The 26,971-nt window shown below is 43.6% G+C and overlaps 2 protein-coding genes across 5 annotated transcripts; one reads left to right on the top strand and one right to left on the bottom strand.

Annotated features, from left to right (window-relative positions):
* Nucleotides 1-1,539: 1,539 nt before the first annotated feature.
* Nucleotides 1,540-16,471, bottom strand: LOC105009076 (phosphatidylcholine:ceramide cholinephosphotransferase 2). Of its 2 annotated transcripts, XM_029117836.2 has the most exons (7): nt 16,386-16,471; nt 16,045-16,240; nt 5,658-6,443; nt 5,203-5,320; nt 4,340-4,493; nt 3,638-3,804; nt 1,540-2,717 (listed from the first exon to the last, which is right to left on the bottom strand). In XM_029117836.2, the coding sequence occupies exons 3-7, from the start codon at nt 6,212-6,214 to the stop codon at nt 2,529-2,531; spliced, it is 1,185 nt and encodes a 394-aa protein (XP_028973669.1). In that variant the 5' UTR covers nt 6,215-6,443; nt 16,045-16,240; nt 16,386-16,471; the 3' UTR covers nt 1,540-2,528. The 2 variants fall into 2 exon arrangements, with proteins under 2 accessions (XP_028973669.1, XP_034146563.1); XM_034290672.1 differs by lacking the exon at nt 16,045-16,240 and having other exon boundaries at nt 16,386-16,461.
* On the top strand, nt 15,750-26,971 carry aimp1b (aminoacyl tRNA synthetase complex interacting multifunctional protein 1b). 3 transcript variants are annotated; one of them, XM_029117855.2, is made up of 7 exons: nt 15,750-15,930; nt 23,404-23,504; nt 23,926-24,039; nt 24,350-24,493; nt 25,237-25,439; nt 25,889-26,087; nt 26,713-26,971. In XM_029117855.2, the coding sequence occupies exons 2-7, from the start codon at nt 23,453-23,455 to the stop codon at nt 26,877-26,879; spliced, it is 879 nt and encodes a 292-aa protein (XP_028973688.2). In that variant the 5' UTR covers nt 15,750-15,930; nt 23,404-23,452; the 3' UTR covers nt 26,880-26,971. The 3 variants fall into 3 exon arrangements, with proteins under 3 accessions (XP_028973688.2, XP_034146564.1, XP_028973687.2); XM_034290673.1 differs by lacking the exon at nt 15,750-15,930 and adding an exon at nt 16,515-16,577; XM_029117854.2 differs by lacking the exon at nt 15,750-15,930 and adding an exon at nt 19,876-20,402.

Genomic DNA, 26,971 nt, shown 5'->3' with positions numbered 1-26,971 from the left:
TTTACCGGTCAATCTACGTTCCTACTCTCACCTATGGTCATGAGCTTTGGGTCATGACCAAAAGGACAAGAACCCGGATACAGGCGGATGAAATGAGCTTTCTCCGCAGGGTGGCTGGGCGATCCCTTAGAGATAGGGTGAGAAGCTCGGTCACCCTGGAGGAGCTCAGAGTAGAGCCGCTGCTCCTCCACATCGAGAGGGGTCAGCTGAGGTGGCTTGGGCATCTTTTTCGGATGCCTCCGGAACGCCTTCCTGGGAAGGTGTTTCCGGTCCCGTCCCACCGGAAGGAGACCCCGGGGAAGACCTAGGACACGCTGGAGGGACTATGTCTCCCGGCTGGCCTGGGAACGCCTCGGTGTCCCCCGGAAGAACTGGAGGAAGTATCTAGGGAGAGGGAAGTCTGGGCATCTCTGCTTAGACTGCTGTCCCCGCGACCCAGCCCCAGATAAGCGGAAGAAGATGGATGGATGGATTTTAGAGCCATGGGCTTGAAACAAATCCAGTAGGCCATACTGTCCATGTTTTAGAATTACCCCACTGAAACGTAATGCAATTATTATTGTTTTAATGACACGTTTTAATGAGCTAAAACATATTTGACAGAGAATCTAGCTGTCCTGCTAATGTCTGTTTAATGTGTTTTTGGTTTTCATTAAGTCATTTCAAAAATATATTCTGGATTAGGAGAGACCGTTAACTCCAATTCAGACCCAGGTTAGGACCATGACAGCACAGCAATTGACTTCAGGAGTCTGTCAATCTCCTGCTCTGTCCGTCCATTATCAGATCCACGGGTGGACCTTTACAAGACTGCCTACATCTGATAAACATGTGTTTTAGATAACTGATCACTTCGCAAAGACGTATAGAAACTTTATTATTTCAACACTCTGTTCATGTAGTCTGTCTCGCCGAGTAGAGAACTTGAATATCGCTGCAACGGCTGACCGAGCGCGCGGAGAGCGCGAGCAAGTCCCGATGAGGCGAGTACTATTCTGTAGCATATCAGGGCTGCAAACGGAATAAGGACACTCAAAAGAAAAAGTCTGGTAAATTTACTACCTTGTAGGCTACGAAATAGTCTGAGACCGCCCCTTCTTTCTATGTCAAATCCGGTCTTCCCATTGGCGGAATGTTTACCGTCGTGCCAAAATGGACGTATACCCGAGTGTAGTGACGGCCATTCAAGGCTCCATTAGCGTTATTTCAGCAGCAGGATATTATGCTGGCAGCACTCAGATTTTGATTAATCACAATAAAAGCCATCATGGAAATGTATAAGACAATATGGTTTAAGATAGTCTGTGCCTCGAATGGCCATCACTACCTGAGTATAGTGTATTTATGTTGCATCTTAAATGTTTTCCAAAAATAACCTAAGCAAGGAAGACATTTTAACATGGTGTTTTGTTGGCTAAGGGGGTTTTAATCAACTGAATCAAAATTTACCTAGCTGTGGTGGAAGGAGATTGGGGCAGAGCCTGAACAACACACTGTGACAAAGACAGATGTCCTGACTAATGTTTGTGCTTCCTGTCACATGGCTAAGTAAGAACCGGTTTTATTACCAAAGCATACATTAGATTACACTCATTTACACAAGTTTAAATTACAAACAAATTAAGAAGTATATGAAACAAAAACACATTTCAGTAACATGGATAAAAGCAAACTCAATAATTAATAATTTATCTAGAACCAAACATTTTCTGGTGCGCCAGTCCGGTTGTGTCCACTTCTTTTCTGGGTCATGTGGGAAGGTCACGTGGAAAGGTCGTGTGGGAGGGTCATGTGGAAAGGTCGTGTGGGAGGGTCACGTGGAAAGGCCGTGTGGGAAGGTCACGTGAAAAGGTCGTGCGGGAAGGTCACGTGGAAAGGTCGTGTGGGAGGGTCACGTGGATAGGTCGTGCGGGAGGGTCACGTGGAAAGGTCGTGTGGGAGGGTCACGTGGATAGGTCGTGCGGGAGGGTCACGTGGAAAGGTCGTGTGGGAAGGTCACGTGGAAAGGTCGTGTGGGAAGGTCACGTGGAAAGGCCGTGTGGGAGGGTCGCTATGAAGATATTTGAATTATTATCCTTAAAACGTCAGAATTAGATTTTGTCCAACCTCTGGCTGGAACGACCAATGGCAGATGCATACAGATGCATAATGAGTAGTTGTCACATGGCAGTCTACTCCCTAATGAACCTCTCTGAACCAATACAGTCCACAGACCACCTCATCACAGGAAAGTCTACACTCAGACAGTCTCTGCAGACTACGCCGCAGTCTCACTGGACAGACCTTCATTCTCTCCACAAGGCACAAGGCCTGGAAGACATGTTTAGAACAGTTCTCCATTCTATATCCACACACAGGCACCTACTTTAGAATTGCCCAGTCCTAGAATGTGTGTGTGTGTGTGTGTGTGTTTGGTCAAGTTGGAAGCAGACAGTCTGCAAACAGGAAGACAGGAATGTTTTGGCCTCATTGTCCTCAAGTCCAGTGTTTCATCCGGCTTTTCAATCTTCCTCCTCTCCTCCTCTCCTCTACTCGTCCCTGTTTGCGTCTCCTTCCACCATGGAGTACTGCTCACATGGGTTGGTGTTACACCAGGGCAGAGATATGGGCCAGGAGAACACACACGGTACCGGCGTGGTGACGTTACTCTCCAGGAAGTTAAATATCGGGTTCCACCAGGTTCTTGACAAGTAGTTGTTAGGCGCCCCGCGCAGGGCCTGAACAAAAATACAATAACACGGAATGTGTTGGACAGGGTTTAACCTGACAGGGGGATTACCTTAATGTTGGACAGGGTTTAATCTGACAGGGGGATTACCTTAATGTTGGCCAGGGTTTAATCTGACAGGGGGATTACCTTAATGTTGGCCAGGGTTTAATCTGACAGGGGGATTACCTTAATGTTGGCCAGGGTTTAATCTGACAGGGGGATTACCTTAGTGTTGGACAGGGTTTAATCTGACAGGGGGATTACCTTAGTGTTGGACAGGGTTTAATCTGACAGGGGGATTACCTTAGTGTTGGACAGGGTTTAACCTGACAGGGGGATTACCTTAATGTTGGCCAGGGTTTAATCTGACAGGGGGATTACCTTAGTGTTGGCCAGGGTTTAACCTGACAGAGGGATTACCTTAATGTTGGACAGGGTTTAACCTGACAGGGGGATTACCTTAGTGTTGGCCATGGTTTAACCTGACAGGGGGATTACCTTAATGTTGGACAGGGTTTAACCTGACAGGGGGATTACCTTAATGTTGGCCATGGTTTAACCTGACAGGGGGATTACCTTAGTGTTGGCCATGGTTTAACCTGACAGGGGGATTACCTTAATGTTGGACAGGGTTTAACCTGACAGGGGGATTACCTTAGTGTTGGCCAGGGTTTAACCTGACAGGGGGATTACCTTAATGTTGGACAGGGTTTAATCTGACAGGGGGATTACCTTAATGTTGGACAGGGTTTAACCTGACAGGGGGATTACCTTAATGTTGGACAGGGTTTAACCTGACAGGGGGATTACCTTAATGTTGGACAGGGTTTAACCTGACAGGGGGATTACCTTAATGTTGGACAGGGTTTAACCTGACAGGGGGATTACCTTAGTGTTGGCCATGGTTTAACCTGACAGGGGGATTACCTTAGTGTTGGCCATGGTGTGGTACCACCAGAAGAGGCGTGATGTAACGAAGTAGGCGATGACAACATCAATGCTGTAATGCTCATGACCAATCAGGATACAGACAATGCCCACTGCGCTTAGCAACCAGCACAGCACCACATACCACCTCATCTTCTTGGGAGAGTCTGGTGAAAGAAAACAACAAATAAACAACAAACTGGGTTTATGTATGCATGTATGCACTGAATGAACAGATATGCCAGTGTTAGGGTCACATTATGTGTGTGTGTGTGTGTGTGTGTGTGTGTGTGTACATACACTCCTGAATGAACAGGTATGCCAGTGTTAGGGTCACATTATGTGTGTGTGTGTGTGTGTGTGTATGTATGTGTGTGTACATACACTCCTGAATGAACAGGTATGCCAGTGTTAGGGTCACAGTATGTGTGTGTGTGTGTGTGTGTGTGTGTGTGTGTACATACACTCCTGAATGAACAGGTATGCCAGTGTTAGGGTCACAGTATGTGTGTGTGTGTGTGTGTGTGTGTGTGTGTGTGTGTACATACACTCCTGAATGAACAGGTATGCCAGTGTTAGGGTCACATTATGTGTGTGTGTGTGTGTGTGTGTATATGTGTGTGTACATACACTCCTGAATGAACAGGTATGCCAGTGTTAGGGTCACAGTATGTGTGTGTGTGTGTGTGTGTGTGTACATACATTCCTGAATGAACAGGTATGCCAGTGTTAGGGTCACAGTATGTCCGCTGTACAGGAAGTCTCCACACATGAGGTGGGACCCGGTGATTGACAGGCCTCCCCCACTAATCAGTCGCAGGATTCGCCACACCTTCCTTTCCGAGTCTCCGTACAGCTACAGGGGGAGAAGCCAGCGTAGTTAACATACCGTAATCACTACTGTTTGTTCTATGATTCACTTCTGACTAAAAAAAAAGTTGTGAAAGGGAGGATGTTTGCATTTCGTCTACTGTATCCATCAGTGTGTGTGTGTGTGTGTGTGTGTGTGAGAGAGTGAGAGAGAGTGAGAGAGAGTGAGAGAGAGTGAGAGAGAGTGAGAGAGAGAGAGAAGGCAGACACACCCTCCAGTCCCTGTGGTAATAACTGTACGGTAGGCTGGTTCAGTGTTTTTAAATATTTCTGTGGATCAAGACTGGATAGTGGGCAGGGCCATTGACATGGATGGGTGGGGTCAATGACATGGATGGGTGGGGTCAATGACATGGGTGGGTGGGGTCAATGACACTGGGAGGCTTTCTTTCTTGAGGTAATTTTCCATAGTGGGAAACCGTCCACATTGTGAAACCCTGTTTACTCTGAACAACTGTCCTTAAGATCTGCTGTCTGTGAAGTAATGGACACCAATTGATCTTAGTGGCTCTCCCTCCTCAGACTCCTCACCCCCTGCGCACTCCTCACCCCCTGCGCACTCCTCACCCCCTGCGCACTCCTCACCCCCTGCGCAGTCTTCATCCTAGTCTTCACCTGCCAGTCGGTGCACCTGAACAAACATCTGACCCCAACACCACTACAGAGTGTCAGTGCTTGTGTGTGTGTGTGTGTACCTTGGGAGCACAGGTGAAGTGCTGGCCAGGCACAGGTAATGTTGTGATGTACATAGTAACACAGCGATACAGGTATAATGTTCCAATCATGAAGAAACACCTCCTTCCAATGATAGATCTGGAGAGAGGAGAGACAGTTAGTACAAAGAGAAGAGACAGACAGTATGGAGAGAGGAGAGACAGTTAGTACAAAGGACAGTAATATTACAATAATGTATTAGTAGTATAGTAGTTCAATTTATATTACAGTATAGTATTTATTTCAGTTTTACAGCGTAGCAGTTGTCATATTATTCATTTAGTAGTTATATTAGTATTAGATTAGTAGTTATATTAGTTTTACATTATTGTACTTCTATTAAAATGACAGTATAGTACAATTCATATTTTACATTTGGTATATCCCTATTACTGTATAATAGGTTTATAGTATTTTATACTGGTATTGTACTAACTTGTGTTTGAGGAAGAGCCACTGTATGAACCAGAGTCCAACCAGAACCATGCCATTGACCTCCGTTACCGTGAAGGCCCATGGGACACGCTCCACATAGTCAAAGAACTTGTCTGGTAACGGCGGGCTGACAGACTTGTCTGGGACCCGTTCGTGTACAACTGTGATAATGACGGTGGTCAGGACCAGGTTGAAGAGCGCGTAAACAAACGCCACACCAGTTTTCCACCATTCCCGTGGTAACCGGTTGCCACGGCCATCTGGAATCGGAATTTTGACATAGTTGTGGTGTCTACGGAGACCGTTACTAAGGGAGCGGATCAGCCGGCTGGACTTGCTGGTAACACTGCTGCCGCCGTCCTGGCGATCGTCGTGGTTACACTTGGGCTTGGTGTTAGGGGCATGGTCTGTTGTTGCTGAGGAGGGGTTGCAGCGGGCGTTGCCATTGGGTATGATGTGAGGAGGGGGGAGGGGCTCTATCGTCACGGATACGTCCAGGAGAGAGTTGCCTTCAGTCTGTCGCTCGTCATCCTGCAGCATCAGCTCTGTGGCAGCCATCTTTAAACCAGTCAGACAGAGGACTCCAAATGTCCTTAAACAAGTGTTACGAGACCCCTGATTGGTTAAACTATAATCAAGAGGGTCCAAAATGTCTTCCAGAAAGTTCCAGGAAGGTGCAACCACTAATAATGTTTGGTAGGTTAGAGGTCCCCAAGCAGTACCTCTATCAGGTCCAAATACTGCTATGAAGGGTGATGAATGCTCCGGTCAGGAGCTCCAGAAAGACCTGGAAACAAACAAATATCAGTCACAGGGTAGAATTTAGCTTAAATTACATTCACTTCCCAATTGAAACTAGTTCAGCGAGAATAAAAGTACCAGGTTGATATGAAAGGCAGAGCACAGTGGAAACTAATATATTGATGATTAAGAATATATTGTATAATATTCTACCAATCCTTGATTTATATTCCACCAATCCCTTGGCCACAGTCCGTTTTTCATCTGTATTTGGTTGTAGATGGGTGCTACTAATTAGAAAGTAAATGTAAAAAACAAAAATGAAAAAGGTTTCACTCCCATCTTAACTTTCTCTCCATCTCCAGCCACATTCTATCACTCGAAGGGCCGGTTTTGCACATACAGTTTAAGCTTGGCTTAATCCATGTCTAAGAAACTGTCCGTAAATGTCAAGCTTCATTCTCTGATTCTCTGAAACTCTTTGGCCCCTCCCCTTTCCTCAACCCCTCCCCCTTCAGATGTGATTGACGACATCAGCACCCTATTCACATTGTCCACTGGTCCACTGGGTCAAACTCACCGACTCCATGTGCCTATAATTACACCGGCAGGCAAACTGTGATCTTCCAAACGATGAGTTATCGTGGTAAATATAGCCACATACAATGTCAGCACCTATTAGCTTCTCAATCTACAGTAGCTATCTATTGCTGTATCTACAGTATCTCAGAAAACTGAGTACACCCCTCACATTTTTGTAAATATTTGATTACATCTTCTCTAAAGAAATGACACTTTGCTATATTGTTAAGTAGTGAGTGTACAGCTTATATAACTGTGTAAATATGATGTCCCCTCAAAATAACTCAACACACAGTCATTAAAAGTGAAAATGTCCAAATTGGGCCCAAAGTGTGAGTATTTTGTGTGGCCACCATTATTTTCCAGCACTGCCTTAACCCTCTTGGGCATGGAATTCACCAGAGCTTCACAGGTTGCCACTGGAGTCCTCTTCCACTCCTCCATGACGACATCACAGAGCTGGTGGATGTTAGAGACCTTGCGCTCCTCCACCTTCCGTTTGAGGATGCCCCACAGATGCTCAATAGGGTTTAGGTCTGGAGACATGCTTGGCCTGTCCATCACCTTTACCCTCAGGATCTTTAGCAAGGCAGTGGTCGTCTTGGAGGTGTGTTTGGGGGCGTTATCATGTTGGAATACTGCCCCTGCGGCCCAGACTCCAAAGGGATGGATCATGCTCTGCTTCATTATGTCACAGTACATGTTGGCATTTATGGTTCCCTCAATGAACTGTAGCTCCCCAGTGGCGGCAGCACTCATGCAGTCCCAGACCATGACACTCCCACCACCATGCTTGACTGTAGGCAAGACACACTTGTCTTTGTACTCCTCACCTGGTTGCCGCCACACACGCTTGACACCATCTGAACCAAATAAGTTTATCTTTGTCTCATCAGACCACAGGACATGGTTCCAGTAATCCATGTCCTTAGTCTGCTTGTCTTCAGCAAACTGTTTGTGGGCTTTCTTGTGCATCATCTTTAGAAGAGGCTTCCTTCTGGGACAACAGCCATGCAGACCAATTAGATGCATTGTGTGGCGTATGGTCTGAGCACTGACAGGCTGACCCCCCACCCCTTCAACCTCTGCAGCAATGCTGGCAGCACTCATACGTCTATTTCCCAAAGACAACCACTGTATAGTCTTGGCCACCGTGCTGCAGCTCAGTTTCAGGGTCTTGTTAATCTTCTTATAGCCTAGGCCATTTTTATGTAGTGCAACAAAAAAAAAATCAGATCCTCAGAGAGTTCTTTGCCATGAGGTACCACGTTGAACTTCCAGTGACCAGTATGAGGGAGTGTGAGAGCGATAACTTTAACACATCTTCTCCCCATTCACACCTAAGACCTTGGGGGAGGGAAAATGGCTAATTGAGCCCAATTTGGACATTTTCACTTAGGGGTGTACTCACTTTTGTTGCCAGCGGTTTAGACATTAATAGCTGTGTGTTGTGTTATTTTGAGGGGACACCAAATTTACATTGTTATGCAAGCTGTACACTCACTACTTTACATTGTAGCAAAGTGTCATTTCTTCAGTGTTGTCACATTAAAAGATATAATCAAATATTTACAAAAATGTGAGGGGTGTACTCACTTTTGTGAGATACTGTATATATTACACATAATAAAAGTACCACGTTGTGTTGCATCATTACAAATGTACTCTTATATCATGTTAAAAAACTGTTGAAGTTTCATTCACATTATTAGACACTCTTTCAGATAAAAATAGTGTAAATCATAAAACACAATTCAGAAAAATAACAGATAAAAACAAAATTTGGGGAAAAAATAAAACACATTCGCCTTAAGTAAGTCCTTCTGGATCAGCCTCAGAACCATTCACCTCCTACTCCAGTACACAAAGTCAGGTTCTTAAATTCTATTAATTCTCCTATTGGCAAGGAAATCATAATTTACCGTAAAAGTTAATAATTTGCGACAAAAAAAGATATACGGCAGAAATATATTTAATCCGTGACTTCTCCCTCCCTGTGGTCGTTAGTCAATATGGCTAGAGCTCTAGCGTTCAGAGAACACAGAGGGATTTCAGGTGTATTTCTAGCTGTGGTTTCAGGTGTAGTCACTCTGTCAACACAGGCGAGACAATGTCCCCTTCCTGTCTATGCACAGTCCCATTACACACACGAATGGAATGCAAGGTCGGCAGAGATTTATTCTGAACGCTGATTAGATACTGTACAATTGATTTGTTTCCATTATTTATCTGCACTGTGTGTCTTGTTGTTTTCCACCTGCTTTGGGTTTATAAACAAAATGCCTTCCATGCAAAGAGGACAAGAGGTGGACACTGCCTGAGTACAGGTCAACACACACGCACGCACACACACTTTTCAAGGGCTGACAAGTTTGTACAAAGACAAGTCCAGTCAGGAAGGTTTAGTGGGAGATGTGGAGATGGGAAGGGGAAGGTTGAGGCCAAAGTCCCACGGCAATAAAAAAGATTTTCGTTATAACCGGAGGCAAATCTTATTGGCCCACATGTTACCACAGTCTCAGTGTTCCCAGCTTGGTTTCACCAAAGGAAAATACAGTGCCCTACGCCGGCTACGGAGCACGCGCCGCCCGCCCTACGCTGGCTACGGAGCATGCGCCGCCCACCGTACAAACTGCAGCCTTGAATTTCCATTTTGCTGCTTGATGCTAACTTATTATGAGAGACGTTTGGTAAAATGTGGGTTGTTATACATTTACTGCAATTGGAGACATGAGAAAAGATCTTCAAATCCAAGTCGTCTCTGTAGTAAATGGAACATGGCGTATTCTGGGTTGTCCTGAGACACGGCACATCGGAGCCTTAACGGGGGTCCGTTGAGCACGAATTCAAAAAACAACATTGTGATGAGACATTCTGTGTCGGTAAAGAGCCCGACGTCTATAATGACGAGAGGATGATGGTGGTTACGGCCAGAACAACGTGATGACTGGACCATGTTCTCTCAGGTCAACACTAACCCGGCCTTTAGGGCGGACCTAGGAATGTTGGACTTCACTAAAAACAATGAATTTGACAGACATGTGGCAACGAGAGTTCTTATATGTACACTCACCTAAAGGATTATCAGGAAAACCATACTAATACTGTGTTTGACCCCCTTTCGCCTTCAGAACTGCCTTAATTCTATGTGGCATTGATTCAACAAGATGCTGAAAGCATTCTTTAGAAGTGTTGGCCCATATTGATAGGATAGCATCTTGCAGTTGATGGAGATTTGTGGGATGCACATCCAGGGCAAGAAGCTCCCGTTCCACCACATCCCAAAGATGCTCTATTGGGTTGAGATCTGGTGACTGTGGGGGCCATTTCAGTACAGTGAACTCATTGTCATGTTCAAGAAACCAATTTGAAATGATTCGAGCTTTGTGACATGGTGCATTATCCTGCTGGAAGTAGCCATCAGAGGATGGGTACATGGTGGTCATAAAGGGATGGACATGGTCAGAAACAATGCTCAGGTAGGCCGTGGCATTTAAACCATGCCCAATTGGCTCTAACGGGCCTAAAGTGTGCCAAGAAAACATCCCCCACACCATTACACCACCACCACCAGCCTGCACAGTGGTAACAAGGCATGATGGATCCATGTTCTCATTCTGTTTACGCCAAATTCTGACTCTACCATCTGAATGTCTCAACAGAAATCGAGACTCATCAGACCAGGCAACATTCTTCCAGTCTTCAACTGTCCAATTTTGGTGAGCTCGTGCAAATTGTAGCCTCTTTTTCCTATTTGTAGTGGAGATGAGTGGTACCCGGTGGGGTCTTCTGCTGTTGCAGCCCATCCGCCTCAAGGTTGTGCATGTTGTGGCTTCACAAATGCTTTGCTGCATACCTCGGTTGTAACGAGTGGTTATTTCAGTCAAAGTTGCTCTTCTATCAGCTTGAATCAGTCAGCCCATTCTCCTCTGACCTCTAGCATCAACAAGGCATTTTCGCCCACAGGACTGCCGCATACTGGATGTTTTTCCCTTTTCACACCATTCTTTGTAAACCCTAGAAATGGTTGCGCGTGAAAATCCCAGTAACTGAGCAGATTGTGAAATACTCAGACCGGCCCGTCTGGCACCAACAACCATGCCACGCTCAAAATTGCTTAAATCACCTTTCTTTCCCTTTCTGACATTCAATTTGGAGTTCAGGAGATTGTCTTGACCAGGACCACACCCCTAAATGCATTGAAGCAACTGCCATGTGATTGGTTGATTAGATAATTGCATTCATGAGAAATTGAACAGGTGTTCCTAATAATCCTTTAGGTGTGTGTGTGTGTGTGTGTGTGTGTGTGTGTGTGTGTATATATATATATAAAAAAAACTAAAAGAAGCATACTGCTGTAAATCTATTCTAGCTCAACCGATTAATTGGCAATCTGATGTAATTAGGCAATGCTGATCTTTCACATAAATATTTTAATCTTTATTTCACAGATAGAGTCATAGAAACTAGTATGTTGATGACTTACACATGTTGTATACATCTATTCACAATCCATGGAAGACAGGATTCCCACCCACACCCAAGGGGTGGGACAGGATTCCCACCCACACCCGAGGGGTGGGACAGGATTCCCACCCACACCCGAGGGGTGGGACAGGATTCCCACCCACACCCGAGGGGTGGGACAGAATTCCCACCCACACCCGAGGGGTGGGACAGGATTCCCACCGACACCCGAGGGGTGGGACAGGATTCCCACCGACACCAGAGGGGTGGGACAGGATTCCCACCGACACCCGAGGGGTGGCACAGGATTCCCACAGACACCCGAAGGTGGGACAACATTTCCCACACAACCATCCATGCCTCTTTTTTTTATTAAAGGTGTAAGTGATGAACATATCTCAGTACATCATTTGAAATCCATTGATTTGGGGAGAATCAATTACATTCACTAATTTGCCAATATGAACTTTAAGTAAAATCTTTGGAATTGTTGCATGTATTATTTTTATTCAGTGAATACTATCGTAAATCATGGACTTTTGCCTCCCTAAAATTGTAATCGAACAGAAAAAACCCAGATGTCAGTTTCTATTGTCTCACACATTGTTACTGCAATCAATATCATTTAGTAGACAGACTGAACCAACCCATACTAAGATAGTCCAAGAACAGGGATGTGGGTGGAAATACAATTAACTAAAACTTTAAACACGTTTACCTTAAAAAAACAGTTTTTAAATGAGGTGGGGAACAGCCATCAATGAAGTACAATATTCACTGAGCTCTCTGGACCTCAGAGATGTTTGATGTTCTGCAATGCAATTCAATTCAGTAGGAACACTCCAATTTCCTGTATGATATACTCTTCCTGACAAGACTTTGAGCAGAAGAGAGAAGAGAGAGAATGTGAAATTAACTAACAGTACACATCACACTGTCTCCTGGTCAGAAGAGTGTCTGGGAAACAGCACAATCAATAGGTTGATAACAGTAACCATGTGAGAGATAAGCTGTTGGTCCGTTCACCACAGAGCCCTACTGTCCAAAATGTTTAGCAACAGAAACTGCATGCTGTTGTGGTGAAAACAATACCTCCTTTTGGACATATTCAATGATGCATTCCAGTCTGGAGTCTAGTGTCAACAGGAAACGGCTTCTGTTGCAAAATGTTTTGGGACGATGTGTACCCGCTTACACTTTGGGTGGGAACACAACACACATCTGTCAGCGTGCACACACACACACACACAGAGACAGACATACACACACACAGACACACACACAGAGACAGACATACACACACACAGACACACACACAGACACACACACAGAGACAGACATACACACACAGAGACACACACGATTGTCAGACAACTGAGTGTGGAGAGGTAAACACAGAACCACCATGTGGACAGAGGTGTCAAGTTACAAAGAGGTGTCACATCACACACACACAAAGACAGACACATATAGACAGACACACACACAGAGACAGACATACACACACACAGACACACACACAGAGACAGACATACACACACACAGACACACACACAGAGACAGACATACACACACACAGACACACACACAGAGACAGACATACACACACACAGACACACACACAGAGACAGACATACACACACACAGACACACACGATTGTCAGACAACGGAGTGTGGAGAGGTAAACACAGAACCACCATGTGGACAGAGGTGTCAAGTTACAAAGAGGTGTCACATCACACACACACAAAGACAGACACATATAGACAGACACACACACAGAGACAGACATACACACACACAGACACACAAACACAGACAGACACACAAACACAGACAGACAGAACCTAACTTAACCAAATTCTAACCCTAACCAAACCTGAATAAACATACCTTTGTGGATAAACTTTATGGACAAAAACACCTCTGGGGACCAACCTGTCAGGTTTCACTGCCTTATTGGGGACATCTATATCAACCAAACCTAACAGCCATTCAATCCCACCAAACAAACCAATCAGTGAATAGGCAACAAGCATCTGGCTTATTATTTAAACAGTGTCTCTTCCAACACATCTCTCGCCTTCCTACTGGAACCTAAAGGTTAAAGGTCATCAACAGCAGGGGCTCAACTGGTTTTGTCATGGGACCTCAGTCATGTATAAAACAATTTGGACTGGAAAAACTTGGATGCAACATAGATGGAAAATATATCAATTACATTACAAGTCCATTTCCAAAAAAGTTGGGACAGAGGCCACAAAAGGCTGGAAAAGTTGTGTAATGCTAAAAACCTGGTGGAATATTTTTAGGTCAATTTGCTACAGGTCAGTTACATGATTTGGTATTTAAAGATCATTCCAGAGAGGATGGGTCTGTCAGAAGTGAGGATGGGGAGGGGTTCACCACTCTGTGAAAGACTGAACACATTTAAATAGTGCAACAATTAAAGAATAACGTTTCTCAATGTCAGATTTGTCATCATCTATTATTGTATACAATATCATAAAATATTCAGAGAATCCAGTGAAATCTCTGTACGCAAGGGACAAGGCTGAAAACCAATATCGGAGGGCCGTGATCTTTGAGCCCTCAAGCGGCACTGCAATAAAAACAGACAATTCTGTAGTGAAAATTACTACATGGGCTCATAAACATTTCTTAAAACCATTGTTTGAATGCAAGTTAAAACTCCACCATGCAAAGAAGAAACCATACATAAACAAGCTCCAGAAATGCCAGAGCATTCTCTGGTCCTGAGCACATTTAAGATGGACTGAGTCAAAGTGGAAACCTCTCCTGTGGTCTGAAAAATCTAAATGTGAAATTATTTTAGGGAATCATGGACGCCACATCCTCCGGGCTAATGAGGAGAGGGACCATGCAGCTTTTTATAAGCGCACAGATCATGGTATGGGGGTGCATTTGTGTGCATGCCATGGGTGACTTGCATATCTGTGAAGGCACCATTAATGCTGAACCATATATACTGGTTTTGGAGCAACATATGCTGCCATCCAAACAAAGTATTTTTAATTGAAGGCCTTATTTCAACAAGACAATGCAAAACCACATTTTGCACATATTACAACAGCATGGCTCTGTGAGAGTCTGGGTGCTAAACTGGGCGGCCCGCAGTCCAGACCTGTTACCCACTGAAGACATTTGGATCATTACAAAACCAAATATATGACAAAGGAGACCCCGAATATCAATCCTTGCTGCAATCCTACCTCAAGCAAACAATGGGAAAACAGTTCACTTTCAAAACTACAGGTCTACTAATGCATTTCTCTTTCGAAAGGAAAATCCTCTTTCCTGGGGTGGCGTATCCAGGGAAACATAATATTGACTGAGTTCTGGCTCACTGAAGTGTTTGTTCATCAAGTAACGTTCACAAAACAGGAGGTGGTCTGCTGGAGGGTGCCAGGTGTGGTTCCACAGGTGCCAAGTCATGGAATATTAAAGGACCACTCCGGTCACGGGATCGCCCCGTTGAAATGGCTAAGCTCCTCCAAAAAAAAACTGTTAAAAGAAAAAGCTGTTTAATCTTGTCAAAAACCCCAGTCACCCAGTCTGTGATGGCTCTCCAGCAATAACAATCCCAACCAAAACTGAGGTTCAGGTGGTTTGGGGAAGGGCAGGCACTACTCTCGCTCTGTTTTGATAGGTTAGAATCGGACGTCACATTTATTTTGTCTTGTAAAAAAACATTTATTATATCTAATGTGTCTTGTTTTGTTTTTGAATTGTGGGAATTTCAGCTGTTAGGATATTTTTGATGGATGACGATGTGATCTGGTTTCTCCTTTAAACAGCCGCACATGGGAGCTGAAGAGACAGGTCCACAATTATTTACTGTGGATATTTTTTCTCAAATTTAAACATAAAGAAAGAGAAACCAGCAGAAACAACTTCAAATGTACACTTTGTTGTGTGTACGGAGCACTTCAACTCTTCACTAAAAACAGACTGGACCCACGAAATCTAACATTAAATCAATATCAGTGCAGTTGTAGATCAGTCATCCAGTCTGAATTTACCAATAATACATTGCGGTAATGAACTGAGGGGATGGAATTAAACACGATGTATCATGGGTAAATTCGGACTGGCCGACTAATCAACGAGTACGGTGACATTAATAACGCCCAGTGACTTGTATATTTTTGAAGTATCGTGCTTTTATTTTGAACATGGCCAACGACTCCATGTCAATCATCTTCATGGAATTTGATGATTAAACTACAATGTTAAACTCTAGCTTTAGACCAGTGAGATGACGTGGGCTGTAAAAGCGGTAAGACTGGACAGGTGACCCATGATTAGTTTCCGTCGTCTTCCCAAATTACACGCAGGAAGCGTGTAAATCATCCGTTTTATTGTGAAATAGCATTACAAGAACCAGTTGATGCGAGGTAATTAAGTTCGCTTTTGTAATTTGCAAAAAGAGCTTACGCAACGTAGGCCTACCTGTGTAAAGGTGAGTTCAATTGCTCCCCGGGTTCAAACTTTTCACCTGCTTTCTCTACGCAATGCAACCAAAGCACTTAACCAAACCATTGGCCTGTCTACTTTATAAAACAATGGCACTCACCTGTTTTCAGTGGAATAAAGATCGGCAGGCCTTATATCTTTCAGTCCGTTCCTGGTCGACTTCTTATGTTTATTTGAGTGTCGATATGAGAAGGGGGACATGTAGCTCACACACTGGCACTTTTGACACGCCCATTCCTCCCCCCTAATGTCCAGGCAAACCCGGCACCTTCAGCAAAACACGCCCCTAAGAGTTTCTATTGCAACATTCAAATATCCTCTTTTAGTGGGTTAATATTTGGATAATATAAACCTTTCTGTATTTTCTAAAACTAAAAATCTGATAACGCCCTAGCTTATTTTTAACGAACTCTTACACAAGAGGCAGAATAGAGTCCTCACCTGCCCATATTTGGCCCAGCACCCTGCCTCCCATTTGCGAGCCACTTCATAGTCCTCTGGTTGGATAAACCTCCCGCTGGACTGAGTCATCCCCACCAGAGCCACGTAATAGCATATGACTGACCGCCACTAATCAGATACGTCACCACGGGGTCTGGGGACTGTCCTGTTCTGCGCTGTCTGCTGTCCTCGGTAATAAAAAAATTATTCAGCGATCAGCTGTTCGAGTTAACTCCTTTGCTCGTTTCTTCAATTTAGTTTCGATCTACCCCATGACTGTGGCGTGTCAAACGGCACACTAGAGCACTACTCTCGGTCCTGGTCAAAACTAGTGCAGTGCTAAGGGAATAGGGTGCGATTTCGGATGTCTAAAAGTATCAGTAAACAACCCGGTATGGAACGAAATTTGTCGGCCCTGGTCATAAAAAGAGGGAGTGATTCAGCCTATAAACTCTTGTTGTGAGGCTAAAACTCAAAGTAGGTAGGCCTACTAGTGAACATGCCAGTATACTGTGTAGCGTGTCCTAATAGGCTAGCAGGAGTGACAGACTTTTCTGATCTACTTAACCAATACTTCACGATGGGGTTTGTGGTTTATGCCCAAATAGGCATATAGGTATATTTTCTTAGGTTTGATGCATGTCGTGTTTTCATTCATGAATTGGATTTTCAGTTTTGTTTCTTGAAACGACTGCCTGTCATGTCTATTCTTGAAAGGACTGCCTTTCATGTCTGATAGAGCATGAACCTGCTAATCAAGTTAAATCGGATTCCCAGTCAATATACTCTCTCAAAAGAAAAGATTCTTGGAGTGTCTTTCATTACGAAACTGTGGCGGAACCCCTATAAGGTCTTCAAGGAATAATGTCAAAAGGTATTGTAAAGAACTACTTATACTTGTTATTCAAAGATCCAAATGAACAGCCAACCTGCTCAGAAATCTACCCCAACCGTTTCCTCAAAAGTTTTTGTTTGAGGAAACATTGAACAGGGCTTATTTCATTAATCCTTTTAAAGGGTTATTTGAAGAACTTGAAAGGGTTCCCCCATGTGAAGAACCCCTGAAGGACCCTCCAAGAACCTTGTCTTACAACTGCTTGTTTGAGTGACTGCGCTGCGTCCTACTCACCAGAAGAGGGCGACAGGAATCAATGAAAAATAATCCTGTTAACTGTTGTTGGGAGTTCTACTATATTAAACCATGCTTCAGGAGCAGATCTGTCTTTAAGGTAGAAAAGCATGTGATTGGTTGATGCAGTTGAGAGGGCGGAGCTTGCATTTGAAACAGGCTGACTGAAGCAGGTTTTCACAAGGGTTAGCCCTTGTCCCTAACACAAACTATAACCTCTAACCTTAACCTCTGTGCTCATCCTAACCTTGAATATGCAGTCTGGGTCTTTAGTGATTTACAAAATAAAACTATGTAAAATATCCCTTCTATGGTTGGATGTTTGTGTTTACATTTGCATCATCTGTATGTTGGATTTAGCCATGAAATGCTAAACGTGGTCAAATGCGTCTGAAAGCATGCAGCTCCGAGGGCAGGGCACCAGGACACATGCATAACACGGACCCTTTTTGACCACGTTTAAAGCCGGTGTCCGAGAATCACATAATGGATGTCTAAACGTTCTTAGCCGTTACCAGTTGATCACAGTTTTTCTCGATTGCTTACAAGCATCGGTCAATACTGAAACCACAATAAAAAAACTCTTCACAAAGCGTGCATTACCAACATGCATTGTTGCAAACGTGAATCTAACCCCCCAAAAACACACTCTCACTCATAACACACTGACCTAAAAACACTAACAACAGGGAGCATTACAGAAATGACAAAGTTTTATCTTGTACGTTTAAAAAAATAATAAAAAATCACATAAATCAGTATTTGATCATAGAATAAGAAAAACAACTCACTTTACTGGATTGACTATACTAAAGTATATGGAACAAGAATGAATCAGAAATGCGTAAATGTGGAGGAATATCCTTTATTCTTTCTATATCGTTGCATAAAGTAAATTATACTTTTGAAAAAAAATAAATAAATAAATAAAAAAGTTCAAACAAAAAACAAATTTCCCCAAATTCCAGGGCAGCAAAAATAACAAACAAACATCAACATGTATACTATATTCACTAGCCTCTGTGTATTGTAGAGGCCAATGAGTGGTTTATGTAACACCAAACCATCATTGGACAGTGCTGCACACATTGTGATGTTAGCTCCTCTCTGGCCTGGGACATCCATGGTGGCTCTCTGACCAATCACATTTCTTCCCCTGCGGTGTGTTTTCGCCAGGTTGAATCCAGCTTCATCCACAAAGATGAATTAATGTGCAGTTTCACTGGCTTCCATCTTCATAACTCTCTAAAAAAAACAGTAAATCCGTAGTTTTACAGTACTTTACATTATGTTTAAATGTGTGAATACCCTGTTTGGTTATTGAACATACATCTTACCTGGATATATTGATACCAGAGTTCTTTCACACATTTGCCGTTTCTCTCAAAAGTTACAGTGTACCAAACTTGGGTCGGTTTTCAGTTGAAACTGCAATCAACAGTCTTTGGATTGACTAAATATTCTAACATTATTTACATTTTCTAACAAATATAAAAACATTTTCTTCATATTTCAATCTGATTACTGCAAAAATGCACACCAGTTGCCACCATTCTGTTTTGAATGTGTTTTTAACAGTTTTGAGAACAGTGTGTAAGCATTTGAGGAAACATGTGCTGTGAATATATTTTGGGGGTGGTGGAGTATGAATGAGAAAAGAGTTCATGGATTTTGGGGAATGTGTTCATTGAATGCATTTTGTGTGAAGGCAATGAGAAATGATTCACAGTTTGGTTCAAATACACTTCAGCTTGGCTGACTGTGGGAAGAGTTTGGTTAATGGAACTTCTGTATTGTTCGATGCTTGTAAGCAATCGAGAAAAACTGTAAATGTGAACTTCAGATGAGTTGACCTCAGATTTGGGACGTAACCCTGAAGTCAATTCATTTCATTTGGAGGAACAGTCTGTAGACCTTAACGGGCATTCTAATTCAATTATTCAAAAAAAGCCTCTGCATGTTTTTCAGTGGCTTCTGACTGAAGAAGCTGAACATGTGTAAGTGTGTAGACCTCCTTCCAGAATCGAGAGCACCCCTGCTTAAGAGAGAGAGGTTTGATTGCAAAGGGTGTGGTTTAGTATGTGCACTAATGTCACCAATTGTGCCGTAGGCTTTTGGACTAAACAATATTAGATTTAACTTAATTGTCGATCCACAATGGATCTTTCTATGTCATTGTCATACATGAATGCATTCTCCCTGCAGGTTTTTACTAGTTTGTTATATTCCTAAGGACACGTTTTTTGTTTTCTGGGCACAAGAACAGCCGCAGTCTTATTTCAGGCCTGCTCTCATTAATTCCTCCCCCAGTCTCCCGCTTAAATAGCCCCTCTCCCCTTTCTCCCTGAACGCGACCCCGCCACGGGGGGGGGGATGTGGGAGAGGTGGCGTGGGCCATTCCGCTGCCCGCCGAAGACGCAGAGTGCAGCCAGGGAACGGAGTAGCAGTGCAGGCGCGAACGGCTTGTGGGAACTTGATCTGCAAGCACAACTGCTCCTGTGCTGAGTTGAAGAATGTGGACTATGTAGTGGAGAGAGGAGAGACCAGCCTAAACCCCTCAACATTTGTCAGACGCAGGAATAGACTGTTCTGGGTCGTAGTCAGTCCGTTGGTCGGTTGGTGTTCTTTGGTCGTAGTCAGTCTGTTGGTTGGTGTTCTTTGGTTGTAGTCAGTCTGTTGGTTGGTGTTCTTTGGTTGTAGTCAGTCTGTTGGTTGGTGTTCTTTGGTCGTAGTCAGTCTGTTGGTTGGTGTTCTTTGGTCGTAGTCAGTCTGTTGGTTGGTGTTCTTTGGTCGTAGTCAGTCTGTTCGTGGTTGGTCGGTGTCCTTCAGTTAAGCAGCAACGTTTCCATCATGGCTGAAAGTTCTAACTCACCGAATCACAGACACAGGTAAATTCATTCAGCTGTTTGTTTCTCTTGCTCTGTCTCTTTCATTCAGTCTCTTCTTGTCTCTTTCTTTCCTGGTCAAACTTTTATTGAGCCATGAATCTGAGTTTAGGATCAATGTGTGTTTGCATTAGCAGGCCTGGTGTCAGGTGGCGCTTATACTTATCATAGGCCTACATTGAGCCAACTAAACATACTTCAGGATGTTTGTTGTTTTTAAGCAACAACTCTTCATTGTGTGTGTGTGTGTGTGCGTGTGGTTTTAGTATGTATGTGTGTGTGTAGCCTATTTCACTAACCACCTGCCTGAGGTTGTTGACTTCTGCAAGATAGTTATTTATAGTTGCAGCTGCTCTGTCTTGTTCAGACTTACAGGACTCTTTGGTTCTAGGACCACATGTTATAACACACTGTTGGGTTGTAGTACCACAAGTTATAACACTCTGTTGGGTTCTACTACCACCAGTTATAACAATCTGTTGGGTTCTAGTACCACAAGTTATAACACTCTTTTGGGTTCTAGTACTACAAATAATAACAACCAGTTGAGCTCTAGTACTACTAGTTATAATACTGTTGGGTTCTAGTACTATAAGTTATAACACTGTGGGGTTGTTGTACTACAAGTTATAACACTCTGTTGGGTTCTAGTACTATAAGTTATAACACGGTGGGGTTCTAGTACTACAAGTTATAACACTCTGTTTGGTTCTAGTACTTCAAGTTATAACACTGTTGGGTTCTAGTACTTCAAGTTATAACACTGTTGGGTTCTAGTCCTACAAGTTATAACACTGTTTGGTTCTAGTACTTCAAGTTATAACACTGTTGGGTTCTAGTACTTCAAGTTATAATACTGTTGGGTTCTAGTACTACAAGTTATAACACTGTGGGGTTCTTGTACTACAAGTTATAACACTCTGTTGGGTTCTAGTACTATAAGTTATAAGACGGTGGGGTTCTAGTACTACAAGTTATAACACTCTGTTGGGTTCTAGTACTACAAGTTATAACACTGTTGGGTTCTAGTACTACAAGTTATAACTCTGTTGGGTTCTTGTACTACATGTTATAACACTGTTGGTTTCTAGTACTACAAGTTATAACACTGTTGGGTTCTAGTACTACAAGTAATAACACTGTTGGGTTCTAGTACTACTAGTTATAACTCTGTTGGGTTCTAGTACTACATGTTATAACACTGTTGGGTTCTAGTACTACACGTTATAACACTCTGTTGGGTTCTAGTACTATATGTTATAACACTCTTTTGGGTTCTAGTACTACAAGATATTACACTTTTGGGTTCTAGTACTACAAGTTATAACACTGTTGGGTTCTAGTACTTCAAGTCATAACACTGTTGGGTTCTAGTACTTCAAGTTATAACACTGCTGGGTTCTAGTACTACAAGTTATAACACTCTGTTGGGTTCTAGTACTATAAGTTATAACACTCTGTTGGGTTCTAGGACTACAAGTTATTACACTGTTGGGTTCTAGTACTACAAGTTATAACTCTGTTGGGTTCTAGTACTATAAGTTATAACACTGTTGGGTTCTAGTACTATAAGTTCTAGTACTCTTACTGTTGTTCTAGTACTGTGTGTGTCTGAGTGTATTATATCAAAGGTCTGACATCAGGTTGGACTTATGTTTGGAATTAGGCAAATGAGAGTCACCACACACACACACACACACGTCATGTGAAGTGATTGTATAGCTGTAAGGCTGGTATTATTGAATAAAATAAGGAGCCACAGAATGCTGTGATGGGTAATAGTCATCTGTTGTGAACAGCGTTCCTGCTCAGCTCTCCACTTCCTCATCGCTCTGAAGTCTGAATTCAAAGCAGCTTCATTGACATGGGAAACACAAAGCTAGAGTAATAGAAGGACAAGTGTTAATAGAGGAAATGAACAGTCACATGTTAACAGTCCCAGTAAACACACACGTTTACATAGACATATTTGAAATGTTAAAATGATTAACTTGACAGAAAAACAACGGACTTGAAAACTCCACACGCTCTTTTCTTATCTCTCTCTCTCTCCCCAAGTCCTCCCTCTGATTTCATATCGCCTGTGCCTGTGTGTTTGTATGGAAAGTTAATTGGGATGTGGCGAGGCAGAGGTGCCGTCGGGGAAGGCCACCAAAGCCCATAGTTTATGATTTATGGACCGGATAACAGGGAGGAAGTGGACTGAGTGCCATAGAGAAGCTGTGCTGCTTTGCATCCCGCCAGATAAAGACAGATTGATCTCCCTGTTCGTCAGCCCCACATCACCCTCTGTTTCAGTCACGTGTGTGTGTGAGTGTGTGTGTGTGTGTGAGTGTGTGTGTGTGTTTGGAACCAATCTGTCACGTGCGTGTAGAACCACTCTCTGTTTTTGGTGTGTGTGTGTGTGTGTGTGTGGAACCACTTTCTCTCCCTGCGCCTGACCCCTGGGCATTTGCGTGCCAGTGTGAAGGTTAAGGGGGACGTAGCCTCCAGTGGCTGCCCGTTCAGGTGTGATTGATTGGCGTAGAGAATAAAAGGCTTTTGTCATTTTAGATTTATTTTACTTTTAAGTTTGAGAAGACCTCAATAGATGTATTTTTTCTAAAAACTGATTGATAACATCCGGACTACAATAAACTAATATATAATATACATTATATATATATGTGTGTGTGTATATATATATATATATATGTGTGTGTGTGTGTGTGTGTGTATATATATATATATATATATATATGTGTGTGTACATCAGGTTTTCTGTATTTTAACAAAACCATCTTAAAGTTGGCTATTAGAAATGTTCTCATAGAATGCATTTTAAACTAATTAAACTTAACGCCATACCAAATTCTCTTCATATGTTTTCCTTTTTATGAAAGGTTTGGAGCAGAAGCGTGGAAGATGGAGTGGAGAGAGCAAGACATGATTGTCCCTTAACATGTGGTTTCAGTTATGGGTCTTATAAGTAAAGGTCACTTGTCTCCCTCTCCTCCCTGCCCAGTATTCCAGGTCTGTCATCTCTGGGGAAGCTGGACCCCAAGGAGACTGAGATGATCATGGAGTATTTTAAAACACAGGTTCTGCTCCTCCAGGAGAAAGCCCGTAAGAACTCTCTCTGGTCCTGTTTCTCTACCTGTCTCTCTCTCTGGTCCTATTTCTCTATCTGTCTCTCGCTCTCTGGTCCTATAACTCTACCTGTCTCTCGCTCTCTGGTCCTATAGCTCTACCTGTCTCTCTCGCTCTCTGGTCCTATAGCTCTACCTGTCTCTCTCTCTCTGGTCCTATAGCTCTACCTGTCTCTTTTTCTGGTCCTATATCTCTACCTGTCTCTCTCTCAGATCATATAGCTCTACTTGTCACTCACTTTGGTTCTATATCTCTACCTGTCTCTAGATCTGGTCCTATATCTCTACCTGTCTCTTGCTCTGGTCCTGTATCTCTGGTCCTTTATCTCTACCTGTCTCTCTAAATTATTCATAGATATTTGAACAAGTGCTTAAGTTGTAGTGTTTTCTGTGTGTAGTTTTGCAGGCCTCTGTCCGAGAGGAGAAGAAGCTGCTGGTTGAGAATGCCAAGCTGAAGAAAGACATCTGTGACCTCAAAGCTCTACTGACTGAAAAGCAGCAGAAGAAGAAAGGCAAGGCTAGAACAATTAGACCCTTTAGAACGAAGCAATAAGCAAATGGGTGACTGGCTGGTTGGTTAGTTTCCCTGGTCCTATATCCCTGGTTAATTGATTGATTCGCTAATTGATTGATTCGCTAATTGATTGATTCGCTAATTGATTGATTGGCTGATTGATTGGTTAATGTATTGATTGGTTAATGTATTGATTGGTTAATGTATTGATTGGTTAATGTATTGATTGGTTATTTGATTGATTGGCTAATTGATTGATTATAGATTAATTGGTTCATTGATTGACTGGCTGCGATTTACTCTGTCAGCTAAAGCAGCTGCTGCCAAACTGAATGCCACAGATTCTACCAACCTGGGGGGCACGGCTGCCCCCCCAGACCCCGGCACTTGCCCCAGACCTGCCCTCTACAGGGAGAGAGATGGAAGGAGGAGGAGAGGAGGGGAGAAAAAGGGTGAGTAACGCAGTTTCTCTCTCACATATGCACACACACACAGTCACTCCTGAAGATAATTTACAACTCTAAGGGATAGAAGTAAATGAGTACTACGTCAGTCCCCTATCTAGGCTGTAGTGTACTACTTCTGTCCCCTATCTAGGCTGCAGTGTACTACTTTTGTCCCCTATCTAGGCTGTAGTGTACTACTTCTGTCCCCTATCTAGGCAGCAGTGTACTACTTTTATCCCCTATCTAAGCTGCAGTGTACTTCTTCTGTCCTCTATCTAGGCTGTATTGTACTACTTCTGTCCTCTATCTAGGCTGTATTGTACTACTTCTGTCCTCTATCTAGGCTGTATTGTACTGCCTCTGATCCCTTGCGTGTAGTGATCCATTTAAGAGCGGTGGTTGGACAGCAACATCACTACCATCTCATGTTAACCCGACCCAGGGCCAACCAATCAATATGAACCAATCAGTATGAACCTATATCAACGAATCATTATGAACCAATATCAACCAATCAAAATGAACCGCCGGCAGAGGTGTTGCTGACAGGGACACACTCACGCACTGTCACACATTCCCACACACAGACACAGGCCTGGATGTTCAAAGAGATGTTTCAGGTATTTGTCTTCCAGGAGAGTCTGTGATGAAGGTCCGCCTGACTGGCGTCTCACATCCACTGTCTCCCTCTCCATCCCTCTATCATTTTCTGGCATCTCACATCCTCCATCCCTCCATCAATCTCTCAGGGAGGAAGGAGGGGCATAACTCTGACTCCGCCTTTGAGGAGGAGGCTCGTGTGGACGTGTCACGCCTCGACCTGCGGATTGGTCGGATCGTGGGCATCCGCTACCACCCATTGGCCGGTGCTCTATATGTCCAGGAGGTGGACCTGGGAGAGCCGGCTCCTCGTACTGTGGTCAGCGCATTACGACACATTCCCAAGGAACAGGTAAGAAACACATACCAACATGATCAACAAGACCCAAAACACACACTCCAATACCAACATGATCAACAAGACCCAAAACACACACTCCAATACCAACATGATCAACAAGACCCAAAACACATACAGCAATACCAACATGATCAACAAGACCCAGAACACATACAGCAATACCAACATGATCAACAAGACCCAAAACACACACTCCAATACCAACATGATCAACAAGACCCAAAACACATACAGCAATACCAACATGATCAACAAGACCCAAAACACATACAGCAATACCAACATGATCAACAAGACCCAAAACACATACAGCAATACCAACATGATCAACAAGACACAAAACACACACACCAATACCAACGTGATCAACAAGACCCAAAACACACACACCAACACCAACATGATCGACAAGACCCAAACGTGTGTGTGTGTGTGTGCAGCTTCAGGGTCACCTGGCAGTGTTGCTGTGCAACGTGCGCCCCTGTCGTGTGAAGGGCGTGGTCTCCACGGCGATGGTTCTCTGTGGCTCCGCCCCTAACGACAGTGATGATGTCAACGGTGATGAGATCCAGATGGAGCTTCTGGAACCACCCAGCAATGCAGTACCTGGCGACCGGATCACCTTCCAGGATTACCCTGGTAACCACTCTCCTCTTCATGTTGATTGCAGACTAACCACACCCACCTGCCCCCACTTGGTACTACCTGTCAGGGACCTTGTTGCACTACTCCCTTGTACTACTGGACTCTGACACTGCCTTGTACTACTGGACTCTGACACTGCCTCACAAAGTCTTGATGAGGACGTTTTTCAGTTGCTTCACATACTCATCTACCTCATTGCTGCTATCCCTTCATTTCAGTTGCACGTGCTACCTTGCACCTTCAGTTTGCCTTCATTGCACTTTTAGAATTGCCATTTGTACTTGCATTTGCATTTGCCAAATTCACTTGGGGTTATGGTTCCCTAACTCTTTTCTTTTGGCGTTTTGATTTGACAACTGATCCGGATCAGCATTTTTATATGTATCACAGAGCATGATGGGATGTTACTTGCTTAATTGCATCATTCAGTTCACCTGTATGAAAGCATCTGCATTTATTTTGTTCCTCCGCTCATTCATTCAGGATGTTCCTTTTATTTGTCTGTATACTGTCATGTTATAGTGTAATGTTTCCTCCTGGCCTGTAGGGGCGCTGTGTTCCAGAGAGGGGGACAGTTAGACCCAATAATTAATGTGTAATATTTTTTCCTGTCCACTAGGGGAGCCAGACCGTGTGTTGTCCCCGAGAGAGAGGCTCTGGGAGCGGATCCTTCCTGACCTTCAGACGGACTCACGGGGCGTGGCCACCTACAGGGGCGCTGGGTTCGAGGTGCGGGGAAAAGGCCTGTGCAGAGTCTCCACCCTGACCAACAGCAGCATAAAATAAACGCGCTCACTTCCCACGGATGAAATGTACGCTGATTGGCCTTACCTGTCAGAAAGTGTTTATCTCCCAATAAAGTTTTTTGATGCAATTTA

This window comes from Esox lucius, chromosome 24, assembly GCF_011004845.1.
Source record: "Esox lucius isolate fEsoLuc1 chromosome 24, fEsoLuc1.pri, whole genome shotgun sequence".
Taxonomy (NCBI): Eukaryota; Metazoa; Chordata; class Actinopteri; order Esociformes; family Esocidae; genus Esox; species Esox lucius.
The sequence above is the reverse complement of the archived record's forward strand: the minus strand, read 5'-3'. Positions and strand labels throughout refer to the sequence as shown.

Coding starts and splice junctions, on each gene's coding strand:
- LOC105009076 (XM_029117836.2), bottom strand. CDS start 6,214: ATGGCTGCCACAGAGCTGATGCTGCAGGATGACGAGCGACAGACTGAA. Junction 5,321..5,657: donor TGGCTCTTCCTCAAACACAA/GTTAGTACAATA, acceptor TCCTCTCTCCAG/ATCTATCATTGGAAGGAGGT. Junction 3,805..4,339: donor ATACCTGTTCATTCAGGAAT/GTATGTACACAC, acceptor TTCTTTCACCAG/ACTCTCCCAAGAAGATGAGG.
- aimp1b (XM_029117854.2), top strand. CDS start 20,365: ATGGCTGAAAGTTCTAACTCACCGAATCACAGACACAG. Junction 24,040..24,349: donor AAAGCAGCAGAAGAAGAAAG/GCAAGGCTAGAA, acceptor TTACTCTGTCAG/CTAAAGCAGCTGCTGCCAAA. Junction 25,440..25,888: donor GACACATTCCCAAGGAACAG/GTAAGAAACACA, acceptor GTGTGTGTGCAG/CTTCAGGGTCACCTGGCAGT.